The 26835-nt window shown below is 38.6% G+C and overlaps 1 protein-coding gene across 3 annotated transcripts in view; it reads left to right on the forward strand.

The window, feature by feature from the left end:
* LOC124277659 (breakpoint cluster region protein-like) overlaps positions 1-26835 on the forward strand; it is an 82860-nt gene that overhangs the window by 13632 nt on the left and 42393 nt on the right. For all 3 annotated transcript variants that reach the window (XR_006898884.1, XR_006898885.1, XM_046713390.1), the window contains exon 2: positions 1034-3047. Coding sequence is in view for 1 of the 3 variants with exons in the window: in XM_046713390.1 (XP_046569346.1) it covers positions 1217-3047 (1831 nt within the window). In the remaining 2 variants the exon portion in view is untranslated. The remainder of the gene's footprint in view (positions 1-1033; positions 3048-26835) is intronic.

Below are 26835 nucleotides of genomic sequence, written 5' to 3' on the forward strand. Positions count from 1 at the left end.
TCACGTTAGCTGTCCAACGGTACGCATCGTATAACTCGGCGTATCGTATACGTATCGTACGTTACTCTATTTGTCAATGATTTGTTTGTTTGTCGTTTAACGCCACACTCAGCAATATTCCAGCTACATGGCGGCGGCCTGTAAATAATCGAGTCTGGACCACACAGTCTAGTGATCAACAGCATGAACATCGAGCATCGATCTACGCAAATGGGACATGTGCCTCCTACGACAGTTCTAATCCGGATCAGGGGCGGTGGGGTAGCCTAGTGGTTAAAGCGTTGGCTCGTCACGCCGAAGACCCGGGTTCGAATCCCCACATGGGTACAATGTGTGAAGCCCATTTCTGGTGTCCACCGCCGTGATGTTGCTGGAATATTGCTAAAAGCGGCGTAAAACCAAACTCAGTCAGTCAGTCAGTCAGTCTAATCCGGATCATCACGGGTCCCATGAATGAATGAATGAATGAAAGAATGAAGAATGATGGATGAATGAATAAATGAATGAAGTCGGTCAATTCAGTAATTTTTTAAGGTAGTCATCAACCGGTGCACAAAGTTAGAAGACCTACGTACCCTGTTATCCAATACGATACGGAACAATTCCCTTACTCCACGAGAAAACTACGAGTTTAAATACGTAATTATTACTTATGTGTAAAAAATACAGGGACGCTAAATCTTATCAAGATATTGTAAGTGTCCTTGGGATAAGCGTTCGATGACTACCTTGTATTTATGTTCGATAATTGAGTGACTGTCCTGTAATATAGCCTTTTAAAAATGCTTCCGTGAAATTTAGCTCTAACTAAAATAAGGTTTCCATTCAATATCAGTACTTTTGAACAGAAACCCATGATGCTATATAAATATCAGATATGAAATTCGTGATATGCCATTGAGATATACGGATCGTGTGGCAAAGTATTGATTTACTTATATACCGTATGCAACCTAGTCATGGTCACGATCTCCTATTAATACTCTTTCAGTCACTCGAGATCCATTGTGTTATCTCTCTGTTCTAATTTTAGAGGGAATCCCTTGCTGCACGTGATAAAAATAGTTGGAAGACACCCTCGTGACGTCATCTACGCCCATGTTTGGATCGATCACCCACCTCAGGCGAAAAATTGTGAATTTTTTATCAGAGGGCGGCGTCAGCGATTAGTGAAACCGCTAGAGGAAAACTTATACGCCCATTCATTCGTTATTGAATGGAAAACCCGGAACCAATCGAGGCAAAATGGCGAGAGCGGTCTGCGGATGCACCAATACCAAGCGTGCTCGCGAGCCGTGACCAACTCGGCTCATCAACAAGCGACTTGCGTCTCTTCCTACAGGTGACAAGAGACAAAATAACACAACTCAGGAGAGAGTTAGAACAGCAGGAATTTATTGAGAAGAGTTTGGAGGCTGAACTGAAGGAACGAGAGGAGAAAGAAAAATGTGAAAAGGACGAGAAATTTATAAATGAGTATGTTTACAGTTTTGTCGGCAAAGACAAAAGGTGCAGTCATCCACCATTTTCTTACGACCCGGAATTGGTTGACGCAAGGCGTGACAGTGACTGTGTGACTCGAAGCGGGAAGGATGTCCACTCACCTGAACGAACAGTAAATGGGAGTGGAGGAGAAAGGACAAGTGATTCATTTCTGCGAAAGTATCAACAGAGAAAACACATTTCGTGGTCGCATTCAAGGGGGGACAACTCTGTCGTGACTCGAGCACCTGTCCCCGTTCACCACTCGAAAATAATTATCGATTCAGAACCGGATTCGGACTATGGCAAGGTATGGGTGGTCCCGTCACGATCAAAACATGCAGTAACAACGAGATATTCAACAGGTATGTTGCCTGCTACAAATGTAAGTCCTATTATGTTACCTAAACAACCCCCTCCTGTTCCAAGAAAACCAAGCAAACCTCAACCTGCCCCGCGTCTAAGTTTACATCGGAGCAGCTCGTCCGATTTGTCACTGTTGAGCACCTCCGAGACAGAGACCAGTCCCCAGTTTAACTCTCTTCCACTTACCACAGTGAATACCAACACAATGGCCGAATATTCGACGGACAATGGTCTACCTGGCTCGACAGAGAACACTGGTCAAAATGATGTGGCTGACAACGCATCAAATACAAACAGCGAGGAGGGGTGTGCCGAACGTTTGTCGAGTAAACACTCTACAGGACCTGAATACACAAACAGCAAGTTGGTTATCAGAGAGACACAGTGTGACAGTTTACCAGTGCGCCTCAGCACAGGTGAGAGGCCAGGGATTCAGGACCTTTGTGCGTCGAGTTTAGTCAGTGCCGTTAACATAAGCAATTCTTTAACCCATCTGGATCAGGTCATATGCAAGGAAGAAGAAACAACCTGTCAGACGTTAGATGATACAAACATGAAGAAACTGTATCGTACAAAGAGTGACCGAAAACACCTTGATACAGGTGATGGAGCTAAGTTTGATCAGATCGAGGGAACGTATCGCAAACTTAATGATGATGATACTTATCTGAAACTCAAGGATGAAAGTACTTCTCAGAAAGTGGAGGATGAATATTCAACAGTGTCAATTAAAACTGAGGATTGTGGGGTTGTCAATGTTGCGATGAGGAGTAAGCCCGAGAAAACAAAAACTGAATCAGAATCTGAACAGCCTAAATATCACAGCAGGGCTCCAAGTTATGAGAATTGGACAATTCATCGTTGTCTTACGAGACAAGATGATTCGAATGACAGTGATGGAAGTGACAATATATATGACAATATCGTGTTTGGGGAGGTTTCTCCTGCGTCAACATTACAGAAACAGCCTTACAAAGGTAGTAAAGATTCAGGATTGTGTGACGACTTGTCAACCAACGAGTCCTCCCCATCGGTGTCGGACAGCGTGAGTGTCACGACGGAGGAAAGTGCTGTAGATGGAGGTGCAGACAGTTCTGCGAAACCTGCAACATCGGACGAGTCCGACGACGGAGACAATGGAGAATGTGTGGATGTACAATCTGATTCCAGCGACGATGATAAAAATGCTGACAACATATGTAAGTAATATATCTTCTATTTACAGATATATCATTAATATTATTTCATGTTAACTGTAATATGAGATTTCCGTGAAAGACACAGATTCTTCCCAGAAAGCCACCTGGTTATTGATACCAGTGACAATGCAGTATGGCATGCTATGGTGTGAATAATGAATGAGGTCCCCAGTTTTATGCTGTTGAAATATATATGTATGCATATGTTTGTATTTTGGCATTTAGTCGAGTATTTTAGCCCCAAAACCTATTGCCATACCTATCACTTATTCATAAACCCCATTTGGTCAATATGAAAATATTAACAAATTTAACGAAATCCTGCTTAAATGGATAAAGGTCTAGATTTACAATGAGATATTCAAGTCACAACCTAAAAACATTGCCCATTTGCATAATTTGTATGTTTTGTATGCAGCCTCAGTGCTATTGTTATCATGGTTATGCTTTCATGGAAATTCTGAGAAAATTGATTCTTTTGTTATCCATGTTAACCGACTTGCCGTAGCCAATCATGGCTACCAAACCATTGTTGTCGACAAGAGTTGAAAACATTCCCATATCACCGCTCTCACACAAGGAAATATTTTATGTACACATTGTGAACCAGTTTCTTTCAAAAGAGTTGATTAAGAACACACTGTGATTTAAAAAATCAATTTTACATCAAGTCATTTGAAAAATGAAAATGAATTATCATGCTGATACCAATCTTCCCACATCAGGCTAAAAGTAATTTAATTAGTATTGGTGATTACATTTTGTGCTGTGCAAATATCTGCTGATAATCAACAGCCATGTGCTTGCTGAACGGGGCGGTCCTCCCACGGGGTAGCAACAAAGATTTGTCCCACTTACAGGTGCAGACACTATGCGCTACACTGGTGCATGGCGCATTACAGATGTGTGGTTTATAGAACAGTGTGGAAGGAGAGAATAAATCTCGGTCACAATCTAACCCTGTTAAGGACAATCTACCCTAGAATAACAGTTATTTTAGGGTAGATAATGTCCCTGACAGGGTTAGACCACTGATATTTGTTCTCTCCTCTAACTCTGCATTCTTACTGACTAACAGAGAGATTGATGCACTAATTGTAGTATGGAGTTTGAGTCCATATACTACAATTAGTGCATCAATCTCTCTGTTAGTCAGTAAGAATGCACTGAAAACCTCCAATGCAAATTTCATGATTCTACTTTTTTCTTTCAAATGCTCAGTGTCTGAAAACAATCTGTTTCAAATTTATCATGTTTATTTTGTTTAAAATTCAGGATAATTGTCAAATTTGCCACAGCAGAAGAAAATCAAATTTTGAAATCCATTTTATGGAGACAAATTTTGAAAATTTAACTTAAATTTGCTCATATGTGGTCATAACAAGATAAGTAGTTTTTAATTATTTTTTTTTTTAAATGTCTTCCGGTCATGCCACCCAACCAACAGGCACAGTCCTTGTTGTTCCAGGTCAGAGCACAAAGGGGAAATAAGTACTACATGCATGAATCATCAACCAGCTCTCACAGAACACTGTAAGGGTCCTTATCATGCTTATAAATCTTCTCAAAACAATTCAAGGCGGAAATCCAATTTATTGCTGTTGATTTATTGTCAAATAGATTTATCCTTATCAATGTCAGGTCTTGTCTATTGGCAACATATTTTATAGATTTTGATGCGAATATGAGGGCTGTTATTAACTTATTGACTGAACTCTATACAGTTACTGCATAGCAGTGGTTTTGTTTGACAACTGGTTTGGGAATGTCTTTTAGTTTTGTAAACTCTTGATAGGATATTTTGTGATGTTATTACCAAATTTGAATAAGACTCTTGGAGTTGGAAGGTTTGGATGACAGTCGGTGTGGTAGAAAATGAACAGATCTTAAACCTAAAGAAATATTACTTGGACTTCAGACAAGTAGCTTGTTTCACAAGATGTTTATTCTGTGAAATGGTCTGGCTGGATTTTACATACACTCGGTTGTCACATATAGCCTTTGTGCACCAATTCAGTGTGGGCAGCTGAAATACCATCTGTTATTTATGGGTCATCTGTTTTTGAAATTATTGAATCTAGGTACTTGAGAATTGCTGCTGTAGTGTTTGAATCTAGGCCCCCTTTCAGTGTTCATGAATGGTGTTTCAAAGTCACAGGACATTGGGTCCTGTAAGTTTCAGATGTCTGTCTGACCCATTGAAAATTCACAGGAACCATGGAATAAACTTAAACACACATTTCAGATTTAATATTTCTTATAATTGACATTGAAATTATCAACAAACATAAGATTTATAAACAGCAAACAAGTGTCACATGTCACATATAACAACTTCAGTCAAAATCATTGTGAAATATACAGTCAGACACTGGGGCCAGCGGGTTGTAGACTTCTGTCTGACCGTTGGCGAATCTGCCGGATTTGTCAGAGGGTCAGACGCTATTCGTGAACACTGCCCTTTACTTGCTTGAACATGAACATGTTTGAACAGTAAAACTAGGGTTATGAAAGGGCTCCTTGCATTACAGGCTTTGTTTTGAAATCTGGAATGCACTGCGTGACTTATAGCATGTTAGTAGGTTACAAGGACATATATTATCTGGGATTCTGTAAACGTGTTAGTTACTGTGGTTACTGTCATGCTAAATTAGTATTGCCTCAGTTGGTAGAAAAACATTTGAGCTTACAAGCTTAAAGTTAAAGTTGGTTCTTAGTATCTGTTTTAGACCAATGCTTAGTCTCTGAATCTATATAATTTTGATTGAAACAAATCCTTAAATTGAAATTGAAAAGGAGTGCCAGTGAGATAGTAGATTCAGAACCTGAAGAAATTTAGAGTTGCTTCACTTGGGGCTTGAGTATTGCAGAAATAGCTGGAAGAAGGGAATGTTATGCAGTTCTGGGTCTGAGGGTTGGATTATTGCATGAATCGATGCTCACTGGATTGTCTGGTCCAGACTTCATTATTACTGATCGCTGCCATATAGCTTGGCAGATGGAAAATAATCCAGTTCTGGAACTGTCAGACAGACTATGGGCATATTTATTTCAAGGTCTGTATAACAGACCCAATCAGTTTTAGTAAATTGTAGCGTTATTATGTAGACTGCTTTAGCTGATCTACTTACAACTCAATTTTAAGAGACTCCGACTTATTAGTGGCAGAAGTAGCTGTGATCTGTCTGGGGACATGGACTGACATGATAGATTACTACGTCTGTGGTCGGGACATGTATTGACATGATAGAGTACGGGACATGGACTTCTGTGCATGGAGTATGTAGGTGCTCCGTGACAGTGATGGATGCAGGGAGACCATAGTGTATTGTCTGCTCCCGGATTTATGGACACTCCAGGCACCTTCGACCTTACATCAGTACATGTCATAAGAACGTTTTTCCAGGAGTCAACGACCCAGGCTCTAGTCTGTCTCACAGTCCCTGAACCACATTATTTTCCCTTAGCCTAGCCCTCTCTGCAGTGCTAAAGCCCTAAGTGGAGCAAGTCTAGATTTCCTCAGGTTCTGAATCTCCCAACATACTGGGGCTCATTTTCCATTGAAATGGGTATATTTGTTCCTATCAAAGTTATTATATTCAGGGACTGAATCACTGGTCTGCCTTGGGGTCCTTTTCAATTTAAATGGGTTTGTTTGTTACTATAAAAATTATACATATTCAGAGACTAAGCTTTAGTCCACCTAGGTTCTTGCAATACGATAAAATATTGAACGTTCCATGGCATTGTTTGAGTATATATGCATGACAATTGCTTAAAAGATTTCTGTCAATTATGTTTCAGTGTTTAAATATCAAACAATGATATTTGTAATGATAATATTTATGTATAAAACCTGGCCATATTAAGCACAGGATGCTGTTTTACAAAACAACCTTAGCGCTAAGACTACCATAAGTCTATGTTAAGGTTTAGGAGTTACGGTCACCTTAGCTCTAAGACTACCATAAGTCTATGTTACGGTTTAGGAGTTACGGTCACCTTAGCGCTAAGACTACCATAAGTCTATGTTAAGGTTTAGGAGTTACGGTCACCTTAGCGCTAAGACTACCATAAGTCTATGTTACGGTTTAGGAGTTACGGTCACCTTAGCGCTAAGACTACCATAAGTCTATGTTAAGGTTTAGGAGTTACGGTCACCTTAGCGCTAAGACTACCATAAGTCTATGTTTAGGTTTAGGAGTTACGGTTACCTTAGCGCTAAGACTACCATAAGTCTATGTTAAGGTTTAGGAGTTACGGTCACCTTAGCGCTAAGACTACCATAAGTCTATGTTACGGTTTAGGAGAACGGTTACCTTAGCGCTAAGACTACCATAAGTCTATGTTTAGGTTTAGGAGTTACGGTTACATTAGCGCTAAGATCGCTTTGTACAATGACACTGTGGTATTTTTAATATCATAAACATAATATTGATAAACCTTAAGGATAACAACTCCTTTAATTTCATGAGTAAGACAATTCGGGACAGATTCTTGTACTGTTGTCATCCCTGCTTGACAATGGTTCAAGAATCTGAATCTAAACGTCTCACTCACAAAATTAAAGAAGTTGTTTTCCATAAAGTTTGTCAATCACTCAATTTCGTACTTTCCAACTTTTAAAATGTCGCTCAAAAACGTTATCCTAGGCATGTTTACTTGTCTTTAATGGCTCATGGCCCAATGCTTGTGATGCTTAGCAGGTAGCAGGTTATTTTAAAACATAGGGAATAGTACCAAAATGTGTTCGTTATATGTTTCCAGAATGAAGTTTGGGGTATGTCTCAAAACTAAAGGAACTGAATTTTGAAAAATTTGTCTTTTGAACCAGCGCCTTATTGATCATGTTGAAACTAATGAAAGACCTCAATAAATTTAAGCATTTTTTGAAGTATATATTGATAGATGATAAATGCAAAATGTTATATGCATAGGTATGAAATAAACAATGCCTTAAGTAAACTATTGTTAAACTGATATTCAGGGTCAAAATGGCTTTCAAGAACAATGACAGGGAGCCATATTAGTACCCATGTACTTTTTCCGTTTCCTTGTTTAACAGGAATATTTCATGATTTCTTTGTTTAAAAGAAAATGTGGATTGTTAATTTCTATTATTCATGATAGCTGAATGTTTTTCAGGGAATCTATATTGTCAGTAAAGGTCAGGTTGTAAATGTATGCTGAAACTGGTACTACGGATCTGTACTAATGGTGGTCAAATGTCAAGGGGTAGCTAGTTTGGAAATCAATTTAAATTTTCACTTTGAAAATGATTTATTTCTTTGCCTTAGATGAACAAGTTCTTTATTTTCAGTGAGGACTTGCTTGATAGTGATGTTAGAATCTACACTGAAACATCACTCCTTATTGTAAATGAAGAAGTTGTTCATCCATATATCTCATCCTTGCTTTGTAGGGCTCGATTTAAGACGTGTTAACCTACTTGCACCAGGTGCGACCTAAGATAAAAAAACTAGTTACACTAGCCAAATGTAGTTGCACTTGTTTTATTGCAATATGTAATGTAAGAAATATGCTAGTTTACCCACTCAAAAATTGAGTTGCACCTGGTGCAAGTTAGACTAATAACTAGGTTGCACTTTGCACTATTGGGTTGCACCAGTGCAAGTAACAAAACACTAAATCGAGCCGTTCTTTGTACTCCAACTTCAATATTTCTTGCAAGGAAATTATAATTAATCAGAATAGTTGTGGTCCACATGGAATTATCACTATTATCACTAATAATTAGGATTTAAAGTGAAAAAAAGTCTGAGATCTTTGAAGATCCAGGATAGAATGGTTCTTCAGCAACCCATACTTGTCATGAGAAGCGACTAACAGGATTTTGATATCAGGGACGCTGGCTTGTTTGACACATGGTATCACATTCCAATTGTGCAGATCGATGCTCATGTCAATCACTGGATTGTCTGACCCAGACTCAGCTATTTATAGAAGACTTTTATATAGCTGGAAAATTGCTTAGTGCAGCTTAAACAACAAAGAAAAAAGAAAAGAAATGAAGTCCGAAAGAAATTGACATATTTTATGTCACTGGTGAATGGTAACATATATGAATGGACAAACGAACAAAAAACAGTTCTGAACATAATTTAGAAGCTGCCCATGAAGAGACTGAACTTCGATGTATCATAACAGACTGTAAGGAAGCCAGTTGGAACTATTCATTGTGACCAAGGGAGGAGAGGACATTTATCTGTTTATACTATAGTACAGCATGCAGTATATTGCTGTGTTATTAAAGGGCCAGGACATCGACCGCTTTGAGATATTGTCTGCTAACAATAGTCAACCCATGAACCTGCTTGGCTCTGCTTACTTTATTCTGTGACTGACGTTTCCGCACCAGTGGCCATATTGTGGGTGTTGGCTTATCACGTGATGAGCTGTCCTTTTGTTTGTAAACAAACACGCTGTGACATAAGATGGGATGGGCCTAATGGTTGATGTGTTTTGGTTGTAATCTAGACTGTTTGTGCTTGTAATCTACACTGGTTTCTAATCCAGTAAAGGCAGTTAGTATTTTGTAAGTTATCTGTGCAAAGTCACACATGCTTTCTCTTCATTATGTCTCTGATAAACACGTGACAGAAGCCAGTTATCTGCTCGTGGCTTTGGTTGTCGGCTTTGGTTGTCGGCTTTGCTTTGTGGTGCTCTATTGTTTCGGTTTGTGTTTTGAATTGTGCATAAACTTAGGGTGCGATGTCTCACTCAGAAGTTACATCATAAACACCCAGAACTGTTGACCTACCGTCTATTTACGTCATTAATCAGGTAACTTATCAACAGTTCATATCTTATCACATGGCTATCTACTGAAAAAATGTTACAAGTGTCACTGGGATGGGAAGATGGCCTTGAAAATATGTTATGGAAAATGGTTGGGTGGCAGCCTCAGGTAATGCAAGTTTAAGACAAGCCAGTCCTCGACTATAATATATGAAGCCACTTAGTGAGAATTCTGGACTTTATGCCACTTTTAGCCATATTCCAGCAATATCACGGCAGGGGACACCAGAAATGGGCTTCATGTGTTGTGCCCATGTTGGGAACTGAACCTGGGCCTTAGGTGTGATGACAAAACACTTTAACCACTAGGCTACCTCATCACCCATTTTTGTTTGAATCTCCCAGAAAATGAAGATTATCTTGTCTGCTCATCGGCAGTATCAATCTTTTGGAATTGTCATTGTCCTGTTATCTTTGTTAATCTGAATTTTTGACTCTTTAATTGGTATTTAAGGATATTTTTCACTTTTAATAGGTTCAGTTTCACTATAATCATATGATAATTGATATTTTAGCTTCACTATTTTCACATGATAATTAATTCATCAGTTTCACCATTATCACGTGATAATTAATTTATCGGTTAAACCAGGAAGATTCAGCGTGTGACTCAATTTGAAGTCAGGCACTTCAGCTAGCTGTAGAAAAACACATTTCTATTCCTGTCTTAGCAATGACGAATTTTATTTTGCAGCCAAATTCAATTTGTGTACTTTTGCTGCGCGACAAATTCCAATTAATCCAACGTCCTTCATATTGAATGAGAGAGTGTGCACTACTTTATCTTTGCAGTTTTTGTATTGATTGTCAAACTCTGTGGTATGACACCTTGACATGAAGCATGGACACTCAGCGCCAAAGAATGGAGTCAAATTCTCAAAGACGTGGTTATTTACGACCACGGAATGTGTTGCTTGTATGTAGTCAACAATGTATGAAGACAGGTGTGTTTCAGTCTCCTTATGACCTCATCCATTATATAGGGGCTGGTTATTGATACTGATCCAGATAACTGAATATCAATCAATTAACATGCATCACTGTGACGTTAATATCAACTTCTTACTTTATTATATATACTCATTTACTTTATTATATATACAACTCACTGTGTGTTGATAAACTTCTTACTTTATTATATATACTCAGTGAAACAAGTAAGGGAACATCACTGTGTGTTGATAAACTTCTTACTTTATTATATATACTCAGTGAAACAAATAAGGGAACATCACTGTGTGTTGATAAACTTCTTACTTTATTTTATATATACTCAGGGAACATGAAAACAAATAAGGAAACAAATAAGGGAACATCACTGTGTGTTGATAAACTTCTTACTTTATGTTTTGATATACTCATACTCAGAGAAACAAATAAGGTAACATCACTGTGTGTTGATAAACTTCTTACTTTATTTTATATATACAAATAAGGGAACAGTGAAAACAAATAAGGGGGAACATCACTGTGTGTTGATAAACTTTACTTTACTTAAGGGAACATCACTTTATATACTTTATTTTATATACTCAGAGAAACAAATAAGGGAACATCACTGTGTGTTGATAACAAATAAGGGGGAACATCACTGTGTGTTGATAAACTTCTTACTTTATTTTATATATACTCAGAGAAACAAATAAGTGTGTGTTGATAAACTTCTTACTTTATTTTATATATACTCAGTGAAAACAAATAAGGGGAACATCACTGTGTGTTGATAACTTCTTACTTCTTACTTTATTTTACTATATATATACTCAGTGAAACAAATAAGGGAACATCACTGTGTGTTGATAAACTTCTTACTTTATTATATATACTCAGTGAAACAAATAAGGGAACATCACTGTGTGTTGATAAACTTCTTACTTTATTTTATATACTCAGAGAAACAAGTAAGGGAACATCATTCGATCACTGTATTTCAGTGTAACTTCATTTATTCTCACAATTTTACCCATGGTGCAACATAAAGTTTGTGATGAAACACGGAAAAAGGTAATGCAACACTTGTACATGTATTTGTTCCCTTTTTTGTTTCATTCAGTATATATCATAAGAATACATGTTCTCTGATGGGTGTTGGCCTGTTTTTACTTCATGGTAAGTTATCAAGTGGTATTACAGCTTATCTGAGGCCATTTTCAGTAGCAATAGAATCATAATAAACATGTAAAATTTATTACTTCTGTCATATCAACATATTTATTGTCAAGCTCATTACCAGTTATTACTTCAGGAATACAATACACCATCTGTTTTTGCTAGAATATAAATTTATGCTCAGTATAAGCTTTGGAAATATTGGAAAGAACGGCTCAACTGAGTGAACTTTACTGCATTCAAATGTAATTGGAATATATCAGTAGATGTGGCTGATCTAGCCTTTCTCACAGTTCCTGAAACATATTGTTTTCGTTGTGACTGGAATGCTGTACCTCTGAAAGAAGTATGTGTACATTTTCAGTTTAGGGACCGAAAGTCACATCTCACTTGGGCTCCTTTTCAGTTTGAATATAGTGGTGGTGTTAGATCTTGTGCATGGAGCCTAGGTCACAAATAAGTTGAAATAAAGCAACGTTGGTCAGAGACAGTCCTTTGATTTGTGACCATGTTTGGCAGCTCGACTCCTTAGAGTTTCCAGGACTTCAATCCTGCCCCACAACGAGCACATGTGAAAGATATGGTCTCACCTTAGGCAAGTGACTTTGTTCAAATTGCCTCAGTTCACCCATCAGTGAATGGGTACCCGGTGGGATGTTATATGACCTCACAGGCAGTTTGGGTTATCCAGGGTAATATTGTGTTAGCCTGGTGAATCTGGTGTCCCAAAACAGTAATAGGGTAGAGAAATAACTCTTGGTCTCAAGATTTTGGAAGGCAATGAATTTTATTTGATTTTGATTTGGACGGAAGGGCTGATACCATTTTCATATTTGTTTTTAAGAAGAAAGTAACTAACCCTGCTTTATTTAGGATTAAAGTGTTAGCTCGTCATACTGAAGGCCCCAGGTTGATTCCTGACATGTAGGGCCTTGTTGAAAGCCCTGTCAACTGAATTTCAACCTCGACATGTACAAGTTACTTCTGATGTGCAACTTTAACCTTCACAGCTTAGCATAAACATAGACAATCCTTTCACTGTCAAGTCATACAACAAACCAAACTGCACTCAAGTCGAACATAGCCAACTATAGTTCCTAGTGATTACACATGTGTAACTTCCTGTGTGAGCCTGTCACTAGTTCACAAGGTCACCACCAGGGGATCCGAACCTGTCACGAAAGTTCTTAACAATGGACAACTATTTCCTGCACATATCTATCAAGTAAAGATGCTCGCTGGGTCTTGTGCTGTAAACAGATTATGCATGAACTATTGTGAAATGTTCCTTGCAGAAAGAACGTTAAATGTAATGCGATTTAGTGCTTCTGTGGGTGGGTGTCACTTTAAGTGATTAGCACAGAGGCCAAGACAAGGAAAGTCGTTTAAGACTGCAGATGCTGTTAGTGGAACATACGAGGAGTTGGGCATTAGATGGCTGTAAGGAGAAAACCCTGTCCGTTCATCTGCAGTATCAATCTTTCAGAATTGTCATTGTCCCTGTTATCTTTGTTAAACTGAAATATTTGACTTTTTAAGTGGTATTTAAGGATAGTTTTCACTTTTTAGTGGTGTTTAAGGATAGTTTCCTGTTCAGACATACCAACAGATGGATCGTGGATGCCAGAATATCCTCATTGCTGTGGATTTAATTGATTGCTTTTGAAGAAAACATACGTTTTCTGTTTTAAGAAATATGAAGATGTATTTCAGGCTTGTAGTTTGTCCATCAGATCCTAAGCGCAAAAGTACAACAATAATATGTAGAATGTACAAGACATTTTCAGCATTCTTTATCATGTTGTTTAAATATTTACCCAAACAATTACTTTGTGTTATTGATTTGAAGGTGAGGTTGGGTAGCCTAGTGGTTAAAGCAGTTACTTGTTCCACCAAAATGCCTGGGATTCTCTACATTGGTACAATTTGTCTGTTTGACAGCCCAGTCACTGAACCACATTATAATCCTGACAGCCTACCACTCCCTGCATTGCTAAAGCCCTAAATAAAGCAAGTCTAGATTTCCTCAGCTACTGAAGCTCCCAACTCACTGGGGCTCATTTTCAATTTAAATGGGTATATTTGTTGCTATCAAAATTATATATATTCAGAGAGAGGTAAAATGTGTGACTCCCATGTTTAAGTGTGTGACGAGACATTCAGGAATACAGCTCACAGCCAACCCACTTACTTATTCAAACTATGATCGGAAACTATGGAAATTGAAAACATGTTTGAAATATTGCCGACAAGGTTATTAATTTTGAAGTCATGCACTATTTGAAATACTGATCACAAATATCCATGGTTATCCTCTAAAGTGAACAGACCGCCTCCGTGGTGTAGTGGTTAGAGCGTCCGCCCAGAGAGCAGAAGGTCGCGGGTTCGATCCCCGACCGCGTCATACCAAAAGACGTTAAAATATGGTACTTGTTGGTCCCTGCCTGGCGCTCGGCATTAATGGGTACAACAAGGACTGGTCGGCTCGGAGTCAGTATAATGTGTCTGAGTGGGGTATTCATGCTTCACTGCGGCATGGTATCTCAGTAGGCTAGCACTATAAAACCAGCTTAAGTCTGGGCTAGTACAAGCAGCTGCACATACACATACACACGCATGCACGTCGTCATAAGAGCGAAATATTCTCAAGTACGCCGTTAACCCCAATTTCACCTCACCTCACCTCATCTGTTGTGTGATAATAGATGATTAATAAGCAACCACTACATACAAAGACAAGTGAGTGAGTTATGTTTTATGCCGCTTTTAGCAATATTCAAGCAATATTTTGGTGGGGGACACCAGAAATAGGCTTCACACATTGTACCCATGTGGGGAATCGAACCTGGTTCTTCGGCTTGACGAGCGAACGCTTTAACCACTAGGCTACCCCACCGCCCCCACACAAACACAAACTGAAATAGTATCCTAAGTGTCTGCTTGCTTTTTTGGTATCATGGGCATAGGCGTAAAAATATTGGGGGGTGGGGTATATTTTCTGTAAGAGCTGTGAGACTGGCCCTTCCCTTCTCTCCCCTTGTTTACATGAACTACTAGCCCACACAAGGAAGTCAGGACGTTGGAAGTGTATACAGACTGTATTAAACAATTCAATGCGCATGTCCAGTTTTAATTTCAAAAGTTAACACACTACATAGAACCACAAAGGATTTTACAAAGGAAATTTTGTCATGTCAGGGTGACCTCATTGTTCTGTTGCGTAACTTGGTGATATCAAAATATATTACATCATACATATGTACTGAGTACAGTGTGTCCGGAAAGTGGATCGGGAAACTGATCAGGAAATTAGCTTACTTTCACACTTTCATATTTAGAAGTAACTTGTGAAAACCCAGGAAATGAGGATGTGGGGAGTTTGTACGGTCTTTTCAGAGAAATTATTTTCCAGTAGTCTTGAAACTGGTTTTTTGTACCTTTCAGAATATTATTAAAATGTGTGTGAGTGATCATTGTTTCTATTCCGTGGATAGCGTGAAGCCCATTTTGGGTGTGCCCCATTGTGCTGTAGCGTATGTTCACTTCAGTTGTGACTAATCATGCTAATGTATTTCTGATCATTAGTTGGATGTTTGACGTAACTTAAGATTTTATTCAAGCAAATTAATATGGCGACTTATTCTCAAGTATTGTAGATTGTCCAATGGGAAGGCATGTCATGTTAAAGAGTTCATCTGAAATTAAATGTACGATTTACTTGGTAATTTGTTACGGTAAATAATCTTAGGTTTGAAATAGGGGTGGGGGCAATGTTGAGAGGGGAGGAGATCTAGTACAAACAGACAATTTTGCTCACCCACCCTCCCATGTGCATGAATGTCACAATATTAGTGCAATTATCTTGTCACCTTGTTTCATATCTTAATCAAAATGTCAAATGTTAATGTCAAATGTCTTCATTACTAGATCAAGTTAGACAGCTTGTCATACAGCCTCCATTAGTTGCATATTGTGTATATTGATGGCTTGAAATTCAGAAATACAAGTTAGTATTTCAAATCCATGGGAACCTATAATTCAAACCAGTTCTGAACATTCTCAAGGCGAGGCGTAACATTTAAAGCCAGTCTTGACCTAGGGGAGCTTAGTAAGGAATGTAAGGGGATTGTTGTGGTTTGGGCGATTCAAGACAAGGCCAGAAGTTGGCCTAAAGTAAATGTCGGTCATCGGTGGTCAGACTTAACAGTCTCACTCTGGCCTTGTGGACATGCACTGCACAGCAGAGCTCCGCAAACAAAGGAACCGTGCTCAACAAGCACCTAACATTCGAACCATGCTCAGCAAGCACCTCCACACGTGTTGACAATTTTCCCATGGCTAGGGCCAGTTGGTGGTCTGATTATCCAGCCTGGCTTTTGTGTAATCATTAAAATTTCGTTTGTTGCCACTGGATGAACTTGAACCACGGCTTGTTAGTTCTGTCAAGCAAATGAACCATTGTTACATGTGAAAATTGATCGTGTTTTAATTGTAGGGAATGTTTGTGTGTAGAAACATCTTAATTAACTTGTACTTTAGGATTGAATAAATTTAGTGTTTTCTGAATAGATAATCAATTAAGGAGGTCTAGTCAGAAAGAATTAACTCATGAGGGTGTGTGATTTGTAGCGATCACATTATGATGTTCGCAAGCTGCATTAATTTGGTTTGATGAAGAGTGAAATCGAATTTTCGATTTTGGATGAAACAATTCTTTTGTCTCATTTTTGTAATTTAATGATTATTTTTATTAAGACATCATGTGCGTGTTGGAGGAGACAGAACATGTTGAAATACTGTAGTCATGTGTCGTCATGCCGATGGGATATCACTGATGTTGATGGACAGACAGGCCTATTGAAAACAGATGATGGACATTCTGTATCTGTTGAATGTCAAAATAACAATTACTGGAATAACATTGATGATCAGATGATGAGAATCCTTATTACCATATTTGGACAGGGGAGTTAGAGATACGCTCCCTGCAGACAGCTACAGGAGGTATGTAGAGTCTCTAAACCAGTGGTTGATAACATGAACAAACATTTAAGCCATCATGAGACAGTGAAACACATTCTTCCGGATCATACATTGTTACTGTGAAGTTTTATTTGGATTAGTCATCTTCACGACAAGCAGAAGGTGCTGATTATCTATACTCATAGGGAGACAAGTATGGGATGCTCGAACAGGATCCCCTCAGAATCCTCTCAGAGTGACAAGCACTGGATGCTCGAACAGGATCCCCTCAGAATCCTCTCAGAGTGACAAGCACTGGATGGTTGAACAGGATCCCCACAGAATCCCCTCAGAGTGACAAGCATTGGATGGTTGAGCAGGATCCCCACAGAATCCCCTCAGCATGACAAGTATGGGATGCTCGAACAGGATCCCCACAGAATCCCCTCGGCATGACAAGCATGTGTTGACAAGGTCATAATGAAGTGTATGATCAGACATCAGTGTCAGATTTACGCTGCACTCAGCACTATTCCAGCTATATGGCGTTGGTCTGTAAATAACTGAGTCTGGACCAGACAATCCAGTGATCACCAGCATGAGCATTAATCTACGCAAATGGGATGTGATGACATATGAAACCCAAGTCAGCCAACCTGATCACCCGATCCCGATAGTCGCCTCTTACTACAAACACAGGTTACTGAAGACCAATTCTAACCCGGATTTCACAGGTAGTCTCTTAAGGTAGTAATTAATAGTTTAAATGATAATTTCTGAACAATATATATGAAAAGAACACATTGTCCCTCTAACAGACTGGTGTTGTACTGTACTATCTACCATATAATGTAAAAACTACTGGACACTAGTGTTGGGAATTGGTTAAAATCTCATAATTGATGATTGGTTCATTACTACCGATCAATCATCGAAAATAATTGGTTAGCATCATTTATGAAATTTGTTAATGCACATAAAAATAAGGTAAATAACATGTAGTTCTTTTTGCGTTTTTTGGCAAAATTTCACATCTTTAAAGGATGACTAGTATGTAAGGAACATAAATTTCTTGGAATCTTTAAGATAAAATTCAATCGTGACTTGAAACGAGCTTGTAGTGCTTACGAAATGTAACAGACAAAACGAACCTTGTGAAAAATATTGTTAATGAAAACAAGTGTTCCAGAATTGTTTGTGTTGGATTATGAGAAATTATGATCGATTGTTTGGTCGTTTAGTCACTACGACCAATCGATTATTTCAATTAATCGGACCACCACTACTGGACACCCATGGGCTTAGCCTTCAGTACAGCCTTGGAGCAAGGCTAGTGGAGTGTCTGTTACACTGAGACACAGACACAGGAATGGCTGGCACCCCTAAGTGGACGAAGCTGTGATAACAGTGTGGTGTGATGGAATCACAGACTGACATGCAGTTGTAATGTCATCCTGCTACAGATGGCACCGAGTCTTGTCTGTGGGAAACATCACCTGGTCCTCGGCAGTTATCTCCATTTTGTCTAGATGAATCACAGCTCAATTCAAGCATTTAGAACTTGGACTGGTGCAACCCAAAACTGCAATTTCATATTTATGCTAACTTTCACACAGTGCATGTTAATATTTTGCTGTTCAAAGAACACAGACATGAGCTGGAACACAGAACGATGAGGAACTTTCTTGGAGCACAGACAGTGATAATTAAAGGACTGTTATTAATGTCTTAATGTTGTTATAATGTTCTAAAACATCAGTTCTGAAACTCAAGCATTGTATATATCCAATTATATATTGAGCAGCTGGTGCAACCTGTTTTTGTCTTGTGCAGCAAGGTTATCTCCTAAGGTTGCACTGGGTGCAAGTAGGTTTCATTTCTTTACTGAGTAAGTGAGTGAGTATTGTTTTATGCCGCTTTTAGCAATATTCCAGCAATATCGCAGCGGGGGACACCAGAAATAGGCTTCACACATTGTAGTTTGTACCCATGTGGGGAATCGAACCCAGGTCTTCGGTGTGATGAGTGAACGCTTTAACCACTAGGCTACCCAACCGCCCCTCCTTTCTTTAGCCCTGTGAGCCCTATTAATATATTTACCTGTACTTGTATCTGTCTGTTTTGTACTACAGTGGGCAATGGAATGCTAGCCCATTGAGATATGATGTCACAACTTAACATGGATGCCTCACTCTGACTTGTATACTGACTCTGAGCTGACCAGACCTTGTTTAAACCCCTCATGCCAACTGCCAGGCAAGATAACAAGAAGAACCTTCATTTTATGTCTTGTAATGAATAAATGAATCAGCTGGCAACCTTCAGATACCTGGCAGATCATCGATCCACCTCAGTGCTGAGGTGGTCTAAAGAACCTGTTCAACAAAGTCCTGTTGGTGTATGAGTTAGGTACTTTGTTCTTTTTTTGGCACCTGACTCAGATATTAGTACATTTAACTCTGAGCAAATATGAGCACCTGACACATATAGAAAGTACAGGAGGTTAAAAAAATCCTTAAAGAAAATTTTTAAGTTTAAAAAGTCTAATTTTTTTCACAAACACAATTGTATCAGTGTATATTTTGTGTCTGATGATGTTATTTTTTCAACAACATGGAGGTTGTTTTTTCTTTAACAATTATTCTCAGAAGGTTTATATTTTTACAATAAAACCCAAGCAAGCACTCCAAACCCATTCCCACCTCCACCCCCAACAGGATACCAGATGGTTGGTCTGTTGCTTCGTCTCAATTATTCTCTGCCCCTGGAGCTGTCATGTGATGTCCTGTTATTACCATAAATGTTCTCTGCCATAGTGAATCCAAATTTTTATATTTTAAATTAAATTTTAAACTTTAAAACACAAAGTTTAAATCATAATGCAGGAATGTCGCAGATGCATCAACAAACATCTGCTCTATCTTCCGCTGAAGTAAGTTAAAATACTTTGCCTGGCAATCATTTGGTATCACATTTCTTGATTCAAATTTTTATGAGAAAATGTTCACCCACACCCAGGGGCGGAAAAACCGTTTTCTTCAACTTATTTAAGGTACAGTGTGATCTGTGTGCTGGTTTATTGAAAGCGATTTCCTTTCAACATGATACATGTGAGATAACGTAAAACCTTAAACAGATGAATAGAGACGGGATCTGCAAATTAAGATTTGTAAACCGGAAAGGAGTCTCATGGCTGTTGATAAAATAGCTGTGTTGAAGTTTCTTTTAGTAATCTGGACCAGCTTCCAGGTGAAGTAGTACCCTGCGACGATCGACGGAAGAGATGCTTAGTTTCGCGTCCAATCTCGGGACAGTAAAACACAGACAAGCTCCACTTGCTCAACAATTAAGATTCTTCAAATATTTTCCTTTGCCTTTTGCCAAGGAGAGCTTTTACTGCAGCAACTGGCGATTTGCATCAGGATTAATCTTCAGCTCAGGGAAATTCGAGTCTTTCGAAGTATTCACTTTTGCAAACAAATGGCGCTTGGTCTTGGCACAGGGTTGTTTCCTGTGCCCTGGAAAGTTGTAGTTTGTTTCGGTCATCTCACTGTGATGAATACTTGGAGAATTTATTGAAAATGTTCACCGATTTGGAATTTTATTGAAAGAACAGAAATGAATGTTGAGTTCTTTGGGGGACCCCATCGACCACTCAGTTCTTTCTTCTGCTGTGGTTATATCAACAAAGGTTCTCTGTCTGTAAATTATGTTTGCAAGATTGTTAAAAAAATCTGATTCTGAAAAAACTGACTGCTGTAAATCCATGGGAAGGAAACGTGGCTTTATTTTCATGACATTGAAAGATTCTTAAGGGTGCAGTGTAATTTTATGAAACTTAAAATTAATAAATTCACCAATTTTTTAATGTTTTGCAGGTTTAGAGATTATGTTAGTAGCCTTTAATTAAATCAACATGGGTTTAAGTATATTTTTCTTCTTGATATCATTAGCATTCTCTTTGGGGGGATGATAAACAAATGAGCATGAAGTAAATTGATGATGCTGGGTAAGCCGCCATTGATCACAATGTATCATTGGGCAGTTTCCTGTTATGGCAGGTGATATGGCTTGTAATTTCCTAGTACATGAAGTACTGCAGTGTAGCAGACCTACTTTGTATCATAATTCGTAATTATCAGCCTGTAGGAACTGGCTGTAAAACTGACCTCAGGCCATTTTGATAGGATCATGTCATCATGTCCTGTCTTAATATGGTCACTTGACCAGTAGAGGTGGACGCTGTATTACTTTTGAGTGAGTGAGTGAGTTTAGTTTTACGCTGCTTTTAGCAATATTCCAGCAATATTACTGTGGGGGAAAACAAATATGGGCTTCACACATTGTACCCATGTGGGGAATCGAACCCGGGTCTTCGGCCTTACGAGCAATTTGACCACAGGGCTACCCCACCACCCCTGTTTTACTGGAATGTTATATGATTTGACATGCTCGTGAATTTGGTTGACAATAGGTTTGATTGTACTGGTGTATTGTGTTTTTCAAAATCATGCATGTTTTCATTTTGTTGTCGAAGTTTACATAAGTAATGAGTGGGGAAACTTGATTCCTGTGATTTAGAAAGTGAAACTAATCACGACCATGTTCCGTATCTGATGTATTCGTTGTGCATGGATTGTGATCAAACGACATCCAATATGGCTGACGACTACAAATTGGGAATTGGGAACACTGATGTATTGGGAAGTTCAGTGTATGAATACATGTTTTTCAGGTTTGTAACAAATGACAAATGGAAGAATGCAGGCAATATATTCCGGGCTTATTGGTGTACATCAATCAGTTTTGCAATGAATTTCAATATGAATGGCAGTAGCCATATCCATCAGCCAGACAGAACTGGATATAACTGGCTGTATGTACACAGACCAGATTATCTGGTTCAGACTTGATTAATTACAGGCCAGCATCAAAATTGCTGGAATATTGCTGATTAGGGCGTAAAACAACAACTAACAAACTTATCATTCATGGCACCTCTTATTTTAAAGTAACAGCACTGTTAGAAATTCAACTGTGTTTAACAACAAAACAACATGTTTACATTTTACAAGAAGTAATTTGGCTGAGACGACTACGGAGGTCAGGGATCAAACCAACTATTTAACATTTTGAGCATTTTCGTCATTTCTTGAAATATTTACCAGCCATTACCCACAATGCACATACATTATTTAGTGAAGCCAAGATGCGAAACAGTAACAAACATGTACGTAGGAAAACTCGGCAGTCGCGTCACCCACAGCGGCCTCGCAGAGAACAAAGACCCTGCTTCATGGGCCCCTCATCTACCTGTTGACTCCGACACACACATAAACAGAAACATTTACAGTTAATGAACAGGCAGCTGAGGGCAGGAAGTGTTGTATTTATATAAAACAATGCCTTTTGTTGTTGGTCAATCTAAACCTGGCATCGCCTGTTTGCGACCAAATTAAATTGTGTTTTGACAAATGAGGAAGTATATGTTATGGTTATCGTGAGAGGAGGTTTGTAAATAATAACAGTTTCACAAGTCAGATGTCATGTTTGTGTGGTGTGATGTCTGTCAGTGTTGCCAATTTTGTGATAAACAGGACTTCCTGCTTGGTAGGCCGTGTTTTCAGAGACTGATAGGTTTAGCTCTGAGTATTTTGTTTTGTATTGGAATTGTAAGGCTTTACATATATTTGCTTGTTTACTAAAGCTGCCTACCCTAAAAAAGCATTCGAAATTAATAAATCAAAATAAACATTATTTTTAAACAATGTCAATGATAAATATTTCTTTGACAATTAAAATAATTTTGAGAAACATTATTCGACTAAAACAGAGTTTTCCAACATCGTCTTTGGTGTTTTCATCACTTCACTGGCCGCAGTCCAACCTGATTAAACAAAATCTTTAATTTTATATTTTCTATTGAGTTAAAAACAGGCATTGCGGTGGCCTAGTGGTTAAAGTGTTCGTTCGTCACGCTGAGGACCCGGGTTCGATTCCCGGTACAATGTGTGAAACCCATTTCTGGTGTCCCTTGCTGTGATATTGCTGGAATATTGCTAAAAGCGTCATAAAACTAGTCACTCACTCACTCTCCACTAAAAACCACATTTTTCACTACCATAATCACTTATTTGTCACTGATTGACATAACCTGTGTGCTGTTGATTGCTGTGACAGTCAGCTGTGCAGTATGTATTGCTGTTGGACACTGATTCCAAGGTCAGCTGTGGTCAGGGATGATGACACTTTTATACACCAGTTGATATGTAGATCATCTGAGGCATACAAGTTGGCATTGACCTTTATGGACGAATTGTACAGATTTTCAAATGTTGCCACCCAAAATTTTTTGTTATTTAAAACCAGTCTACATGATAACAAGAGGCAGGGCTAGATGCCTTTATTCCAACCATCCAGGAATAAAATGAGCATAAAAGAACAAATTCGAATATAGAAATGGGTTGTAGTATAAGCATTGATAAAGTTTTCCTAGTCTATATTATTGAGGGGCGGTGGGGTAGTCTAGTGGTTAAAGCGTTGGCTAAAATTTAGCGAATATTGCTAAAAGTGGCGTAAAACCAAACTCAGTCAGTCAGTATATTATTGAATTCACAATGTCATGGGAGTTATGCCAATTTCCACTTGTCAGAAGAGTAGACAAAGAATGTGATGTAGATAACCAGTTATGAGACCATCATTCAAATTTGTGGACGCCACTATGATTAGTGGGTTAGATCGCTGACGTTGTGTGCCGGCTGTTAGGTGCCTGACTCTGAGATTGGTAGTTTGAATCCAAGATGGGACTCGACCACAAAAAGAACTAGAATTTGTACTTTACTAAGAAAGTGTAATTCCAATTGTAACATACACTGGACTATAGGGTTGTCTAGCCACTTGTCTGATGATAGGGTTTTCTTACACACACACTCTCTCACACACACAAACACACACACACATATGCACGCTGCGTCACACACAAGCAAGCAATTTCACACGTACCTCACACAAACACAATCCACAAATATACATTGTGGTATGAATGCAAAACAAGCAGTCCCCAGTATATTCACACTGACTCTTTGCAAAAATCAATTTCAGGAAATGAGAGAAACTGCATCAGTTATTTATGAATCTCCAAGATGATACCTCAAATGTAAAAATACGTGACTTCAAACACAGACAGTGAAATTTCTTCCGAAATCTAAATAAATTGAAAATTATCTAATTTATCCTGTTTATAGTTTTACAAACTTAGGATACAATAGGTGCATTTAGTGCACATGAGGAAGGAAGTATGGGGTTATTTGTTAATTGTAAGACTTCTCACAGACTTGAAGTCTCTGAGGGTTCGGCAGACCTGCATCTGTAGAAGGAGTCGGTAACGGTCAGGTCCTATGATAATGGACCTACTGTCTGAAGTTACTGTCAGCGATGGGAGAGATGTTCGCTAAGATGAAAATAGATGACTTGTAAACAATGTTTTGTTGAATTGTTGGTTTCTGGGTATTTTGTGGAGAATGCAGGATGATAATATTTTGCAGCAGACATGTTTCCGGGAAGCTGAGAGGGTAGAGATAAACATTATCAGAATATTATCATGATTTACTGTGAGTGAGTGAGTGAGTGAGTGGGAGGGTAGAGTGAGTGAGTGAATGGATGGGTAGGTGGGTGAATAAGTTTGTTTGTTTGTTTGTTGTTTAACGCCGCACTCAGCAATATTCCAGCTAGATGGCTGCAGTCTGTAAATAAATCAAGTCTGGACAAGACAATCCAGTGATCAACAGCATGAGCATCAATCTACGTAATTGGGATACAATAGCATATATCAACCAAGTCAGTGAGCCTAACCGCTCGATCCCGTTTGTAGCCTCTCACGACAAACTCAGGTTGCTGAAACCCAATTCTAATACAGATCTTCACATGTGGATGGGTGAGTGAGTGAGTGAGTGGATGGGTGGGTGTGTGAGTGAGTGGGTGAGGTGAGTAGATGAGAAGCCTAAATGATACAAAGATGTCTACCTATTTCATGAAACCAATGATCAATGTTGCTTCAATAACTGGGATCCTAATCAAGAGATTCAGGGAATCAAACCCAGCAGATACCAATACCCTAAAATGTTGTATTGGGCCAAATCCCACCATGATCCCTGAAAATATTCTTGTTGCATTGTCCCGTCGTGGAGCTTATCTTGAGAAATGTGGAAATCTCTGTCCACCATGAGACACACTAACCTCTTCTTTCAATTGTCAGTTAATACATGTTATTTGCTTGTTATTAATGCACCTCTTGGCAGTGTTCCAGCTCCATGTAAATAATAATGGAGTCTGGATCAGGGTTGAGCACGCGATTAACAATCGTCTAAAAAATGTAGGGCAGGTTATTTTAAGGGCCAGTGATTGAAGCCTTGGAAATTAGTTCTACTCTGTTGGCCGAGACTGCTAACTTGTTCAGAGGATGAGTAAAATCCAATAATGGCAGTCTTCATTGACTAGAAGCTAGTCCCGAACCATTTCCCGATCTTTATTTTGCCACAAACGAAGTAAAACTAATAGAAATTTGAAACAACAAACATTTTTGTCTTGTTCAATTAGATTGGACTACAAGACTAAAAGCAATAAGGTTTTGATTAGTTTTAAAAACCAAAAAATGTCGAAAGTTGGACTTTCATTTGCTTGAAGAAGTGTATTGAGTATTTTTGTATATTATTCTTGCATGGGCCAGACCAAGTTTATTTCTTGTTTTAAGGATCCACCGGTCGTAATTTTTCCAGAATAAGAAAAAAAAGTAAAAATTAATTTTCTCCGCTCATAAAAAAATCCTAATGTTTTCATTGGCCAAAAATGTAAACTTACAAAAAAAAAATTTTTTTATTGTTTTTTGCACCATATACACTTCATAAATTGCCAAAAGTAAAACTCTTTTAGTATTTAAAGTAATATTGCTTTGGCTGGTGATTGTTATCTTTATTTTTATTTCCCTCCTGCCTATAGGTTTTCTGACGACAAAAATCTGTAAAACGAGAAATTCCTAACTAATACAGATATTTAACTTTAACCATTCTCAAGATGTATCTGTCAAATATCCTTTCTGAATTAATCCATACATATTTTCTCAGGCCTGTATTAAACTTTGAAGATAACAAATCCTGGGTAATATGGCGAGTCATGATGGAGTCAGATGTTCTCTGAGTGTCAAGGAAGGCAGTAAGCAGTATATATCAATCTATTATTAGCAGGGATCAGGATCACACCTGTAATCGGTCCATGTGTGGCTTACAGCTGCACGAGTCACGATTCCCACCGGATCACAGATTGTTATTTTATTTATTGCACACAGAGGTGGAAAGGTTATCAACGTTATTTGTAGTTCTGATTGTTGTACGTTTTTGGTGATAAAGAAGGTTGATCTAAAGTTGAAGGAGGTTTCGACAGTCATGGAGGGCGGTGGGGTAGCCTAGTGGTTAAAGCTTTGGCTCATCACGCCGAAGACCCAGGTTTCGAATCCCCACATGGGTACAATGTGTGAAGCCCATTTCTGGTGTCCCCCGCCGTGATGTTGCTGGAATATTGCTAAAAGCGTTGTAAAACCAAACTCAGTCAGTCGACAGTCATGGTTCACAAGAAGTGAGGATAAATTTCACAACATGTGCATTGTCTTTTGTAAGGCCTTTTTCTAACTGGTGTAATAGGAGTAAGTGAGCTCGGTATTATGCTGCCTTTAACCATATTCTGTTACTAAATAAGGACGTCCTAATTGTGGGGGCTTCCTATATGAGGAATCAAACCTGGTCCTTCGGAATGACAATTGAACACTTTAACCACTAACCTACATCAAATATCTTGACAGGGTCCTAAATATGAATTTTCAGAGTAGTAGACTTCAGGATTTAGACTC

This window comes from Haliotis rubra, unplaced genomic scaffold, assembly GCF_003918875.1.
Source record: "Haliotis rubra isolate DU_JTF1 unplaced genomic scaffold, ASM391887v1 Scf225, whole genome shotgun sequence".
Classification (NCBI taxonomy): Eukaryota; Metazoa; Mollusca; class Gastropoda; order Lepetellida; family Haliotidae; genus Haliotis; species Haliotis rubra.